General features: G+C 44.3%; 1 protein-coding gene across 1 annotated transcript in view; it reads right to left on the bottom strand.

Moving 5' to 3' along the window:
- Positions 1 to 185, bottom strand: part of LOC140324866 (C-type lectin domain family 10 member A-like) — a 3857-nt gene extending 3672 nt beyond the window's left edge. Inside the window, exon 1 of the mRNA XM_072402991.1 lies at positions 5 to 185. Coding sequence (XP_072259092.1) covers positions 5 to 185 — 181 coding nt within the window. The remainder of the gene's footprint in view (positions 1 to 4) is intronic.
- Positions 186 to 5177: the final 4992 nt, after the last annotated feature.

Raw genomic sequence — 5177 nt, 5'->3', positions numbered from 1 at the left:
TCACAGAAGGCATTGGGGTCATAGGAGACATTGGGGTCACAGAAGACATTGGGATCACAGGGGACATTGGGGTCACAGGAAACATTGGGGTCACAGGAAACATTGGGGTCATAGGAGACATTGGGGTCACAGGAAACATTGGGGTCATAGGAGACATTGGGGTCACAGAAGGCAATTAGGGTCATAAGCCGAAGCAGCAGAAAACTTGACACAATGTTTTGCTTTTATTAGCCCTATCCAGTCAGTGGAGCCACCATAGGTTTGGCCAAAGCTCCCATGCTGTGGGGTAAAATCCAGAAGTGTGGGCAGCGGGATGTCATGAGGACGATGGCCCTGGAATAAATGGTCAGTGTGACACCCATAGTGATATCTACGGGCAAAGCTCTATCAGTGGGGATTGACAGAATCTGAGACTGAGAAGATTTACTAAAAATGTATTTCGGAATCACAACTGATCCAATGACAACCCCGTCTATGAGAGAATATTGTCCATTCCCAAAAGCCACATACAGTGCACAATGAACCACGAACCCGTAAAATGGTCCCCAAAAACAAAAGGGGTTCCATTGCATGTGACCAGAGAAAGAAAGGGAATTCTGGGAAAATAAAGCCAGAGGAGGGAACGGGGGAGCGGAAATTAAATAAACTTACTATTTCCTTTCCATATCTCATCCGCCAGGTCTCCCAAAGCTTCCAAAATACGCTGCTGATCATTGGAAAGGGAACCTGAAATACAAATTTACTGCTTAATATTTCAGCTGTTCCACCAATTAGGACAAAATACTTTTATAGATTTTATTGTCAACTTGACTTCCAAGAGGGGCGGAGCTAAATCCAAATTTAATTAACAAAAAAATTCCCTTAAGTATTTTGTCCTCTTGTTTTAAAGTTTATATCAAATTAATTTATGATTCTCAGTTCACTTTGTTACACAAAAAATATTTTTATTCCATCCAATGTCAGCAACCTAAAGTGTCCGAGTGACTGCAGAGATGGGACAGCGGCCATTGTTTACCCCTTCCAATATGGAAACAATATGTCTGATTTATTAAGGAAAGACCGGAGAAGATAAACTATCATGGAAGAACATGGCTGATCCAACTCCACCGATTAAGCAGAACCTTGAACTCCCTGCCCATCTACCCCTCTTTCCGTCTGTTTACCCACCATGGGGGTAGAAGCCATACCAAATGCCGCACAGAGGGCAGTCACATCTTTTCATTACCTATGCATGCTGTGCTTCCTGCTCGCTTGTACTGCACAGTGATTGTTTATTCTCCCAGTGACCACAATACTCGCTCGTTGTTCAGAAAGGGTGCTGATTGCTATTGTTGTGGACAGAATGTCAGGGCAGTGTTTGTCTGATGAGGCACTGATCGTGTACTCACGTGTGATGGTGACAAGGAGGATGATGATGATGAAGAGGAGTGCGGTGCAAAGAGATGACAGGAGGCAGATAACAGCAGACGGGGGTTGGCTGATCCACTTGGTCATGCTGACTCCAGGAATGGACACCTTGGGGTTTGCAGTCGGAGTTCTGGGCTGTGGAGCTCAGGTCCGGATTTGGTAGGACACCGCCGTGCTCTGATATTAGATATTTGCTTCTTTTGATGTGAAGTGTCAGCACCCCCTCCCCTAAATGACTGTTCCCTTCCAGAGAAATATTTCCTCATCGCTTCACTATTGTTAGTGTGATCACTGCCCATCACTGCATCCTCCCATGTACTTCAGAAGAAGGGAGGATTAACCCCAACTAATCCAGACAATGAATAATATCACCAATTCCCCCATATAAGAGACGGGATGGGAGGTCAACATGGGGCACAGAGCCAAAAATCTAATACATCAGCCTAAACCTTCCACCTAACACCTCCATCCAAATCCAACCGCCTAACCCAACTCTTACTGCAACCTGACCATTGGACCTAACAACCCTAAACTGACCCCTAAACCCAACCAATGACTTCCATCTGAACATAAATCTTGGCTTCAAAATGACCCTTAGATCTAACCTCAGCCTGGCCCTAACCCTAACCCTTTATGCTAATCATTACCCTCAACTGGATTCCTAGACCTAACCAATACCTCAAACTATCACCTGGACTATATAACCTCAATACATCAACCTGGACCCCAAACCTAACCTCAAATCTCAGCTTGATTCCCAGACCCAACTATTTACCTCAACTTGACCCTAAAATGTAACCATTGACCCGAACCTGAACATTAAACCTAACCCACAAACTTAAGCTCAACCCCTAGACTCAACCATTCACCTCCACCTCAACCCCTTTACCCTAATTAGTAACATCAACCTGAACCCTCAACCTAACCCCACACCTCAGCTTGACCCCTAGTTCTAACCAATAACATCAACATGACCCCAAAAGCTAACCACTGACCTGAACCCTAAACATAATCCATGGCTTCAACTTGTCCCCTAGACCTAACTATTTACCCTAACCCGACCCCAAAATGTAACCAATAACTGAAACCATAAACCTGACCTCAAACCTTTTCCTGTCCCCTAATTCTAAACATTCACCCTAATCTGACCCCAAAACCTAAGCATTGACCTGAACACTAATCCTAACCCTCAATTTAAGCTCCACCCCTAGACCCAACCATTTACCTTAACCCAAGCCCTTTAAACCTAAAACCTCAATCTGACCCTAAAACCTAATCGTTGGTTTAAATGAAGCTAACCTTTACCCTAATCCTGAACTTGGACTTTACCCCTAAACCCAACCATTTAACTTAACTTGACCCCCTCAACCTAACCATTAGCATCAACCTGAACCCTAAACTTATCCCTAAACCTCAGCTTGACCCCTAGATCTAACCATTTACCTTAACCTGAGCCCTATACCCAACATTTACCATCAACCTGACTCCTTAACTTACCCTTTACCCCTACTTGCCACTATTGACCACATTTAGGCCAAATCATTAACCTGCATCTGGCTTCCGGATCTTATAATAAGCTCAGCCTGACCAATTTTAACCCGGCCGTCAATCTTACTTCTGGACTAACCCATTACCTGTAAGCCCCTCCGGGACCCCCCTATTCCTCAACCTTGACATTTGACCTGAACCCTACATTTAGACATTTGGGAGAGTTTGATTGGCCTGAACCATCCTTGTGTCAATGTCTTATTGTATTTATTTATTCATTTGCTTTGTTGGTGTTGAGCTTCCTTTTTGTTATTATTAATAAACAGGATTTATATAGCGCCAACGTATTGTGCAGCGCTGTACAATAAACAGGTATTGTGTAATAAAGTAATGGTCATGTGACACGAGGAGAAGATTTGTCTGTAAACTTTCACATTAGTTTCAGTAAGGATTAAGCAAAGTGAATCTCAAACTGAGAATATCAGGAGGCAGAAGAAAAGTGACAATGGAGCTCCCCTAGACTAGAGAGTCGCGGTGATGACAAGGATGATGATGATGAAGATTAATCCAGTGGGGGAAAGCTGTGGAGGCCGCTGGAAGGTTCCAGAATTCTCTGTCCCAGAAAATCAGATGTAATTCAATAATGGTGCAACCAGGATTATTATCAGCACACAATAGGATATCACCCAGAGCACCCCACTAATACCCCAACACTGATACCCCAACACCAATACCCCAACACTGATATCCCAAAAGTGATAACCAACACCCCGACACCGATACCCCAACACTGATACCCCAAAACTGATAACCAACACCCCGACACTGATACCCCAAAACTGATATCCGACACCCCGACACCGATACCCCAACACCTATACCCCAACACCAATACCCCAACACCAATACCCCAAAACTGATAACCAACACCCCAACACCGATACCCCAACACCAATACCCCAAAACTTATAACCCACACCTCCACACCGATACCCCAACACTGATACCCCAAAACCAATACCCCAAAACTGATAACCGACACCCCAACACCGATACCCCAACACTGATACCCCAACACTGATAACCCACACCTCGACACCGATACCCCAACACCTATACCCCAAAACTGATAACCGACACCCCGACACCGATACCCCAACACCAACACCCCAACACCGATACCCCAACACCGATATCCCAAAACTGATAACCAACACCCCAACACTGATACCCCAACACCTATACCCCAACACCAATACCCCAACACTGATACCCCAAAATAACTTTCAGGTCTCCAGGGCCCCCTTTTATAATTATTATATCCCCAGCTCATTAGTGTGATGGTCAGTGGAAAGAATTGCTCTTACACTGCTGGTGAGTGGGAAGAATGCCACCCTTACAGGTCACCGAACATGACCCAAGAGGTGCAAATTCCTCATTTCTCGAGGAAGCCCTGGAGGAACCTTAGGGTATCACGATCTACACTAACCAACCTGATTGCTCCTTACCCAGGTCGGACGAGGAACCATTCAGTCCAGCACGCAGTGTCCGTATAGAGTCATACTACTCTGAAAATGGGCGAGTTTAAAATTTGTTCCCTGAATATCAGAGGTCTGAAAAGCTCTGCGGAGGGCAGCAATATTTATCTAAGTGGCATTAACTGTGAAAAGTTTTGTCTTCAGGAGTGCAAAATAGACACTACGCAAATTATGAACACCTCACACAATCCTGGACTCACGGCCCTTCAGTATGGTCCGGGGGCAATGGGAATTCAGCTACAGGTAATGGTGTCCTTGCAAAGGGTGGTGGGGAGATTCACATGGGGCAAATTGTAGGTGGTAAATAGGTTGAGTGGGACACAACATTGGTGGATTCTGTTTTGGTGGCCACATGAGAAGATCCACAGGAATAAAATCTTCCACAAGGGGTTCCAAATGTAACCATTGCAGCATAGAGATCATAGAATAATTATTCACACATAACATGGGCGAGACTCTTATCTTCATATTGTTCCTGAGAATTTATATAAAAGTATCAATCTCACTTCCTGACAAATACAAACGGGAACTGAGCCATTTCTGGATTGTGTAATTCTCTGGATTCACTCTAGATTCACTCCAATCTAAAATAAAGAGGACCTGTGCTGACCTGTGTTTGCTAAATACATGCAATCATTCACATAAGTTATGACAGATTCACTCCATTTTAATGTGTCCTCACAGTCACACACTATTATTATACATTTATATAGCTCTGACATATACCGCAGTGCTGTACAGAGA

This window comes from Pyxicephalus adspersus, chromosome 2, assembly GCF_032062135.1.
Source record: "Pyxicephalus adspersus chromosome 2, UCB_Pads_2.0, whole genome shotgun sequence".
In the NCBI taxonomy this organism is placed as follows: Eukaryota; Metazoa; Chordata; class Amphibia; order Anura; family Pyxicephalidae; genus Pyxicephalus; species Pyxicephalus adspersus.
The sequence above is the reverse complement of the archived record's forward strand: the minus strand, read 5'-3'. Positions and strand labels throughout refer to the sequence as shown.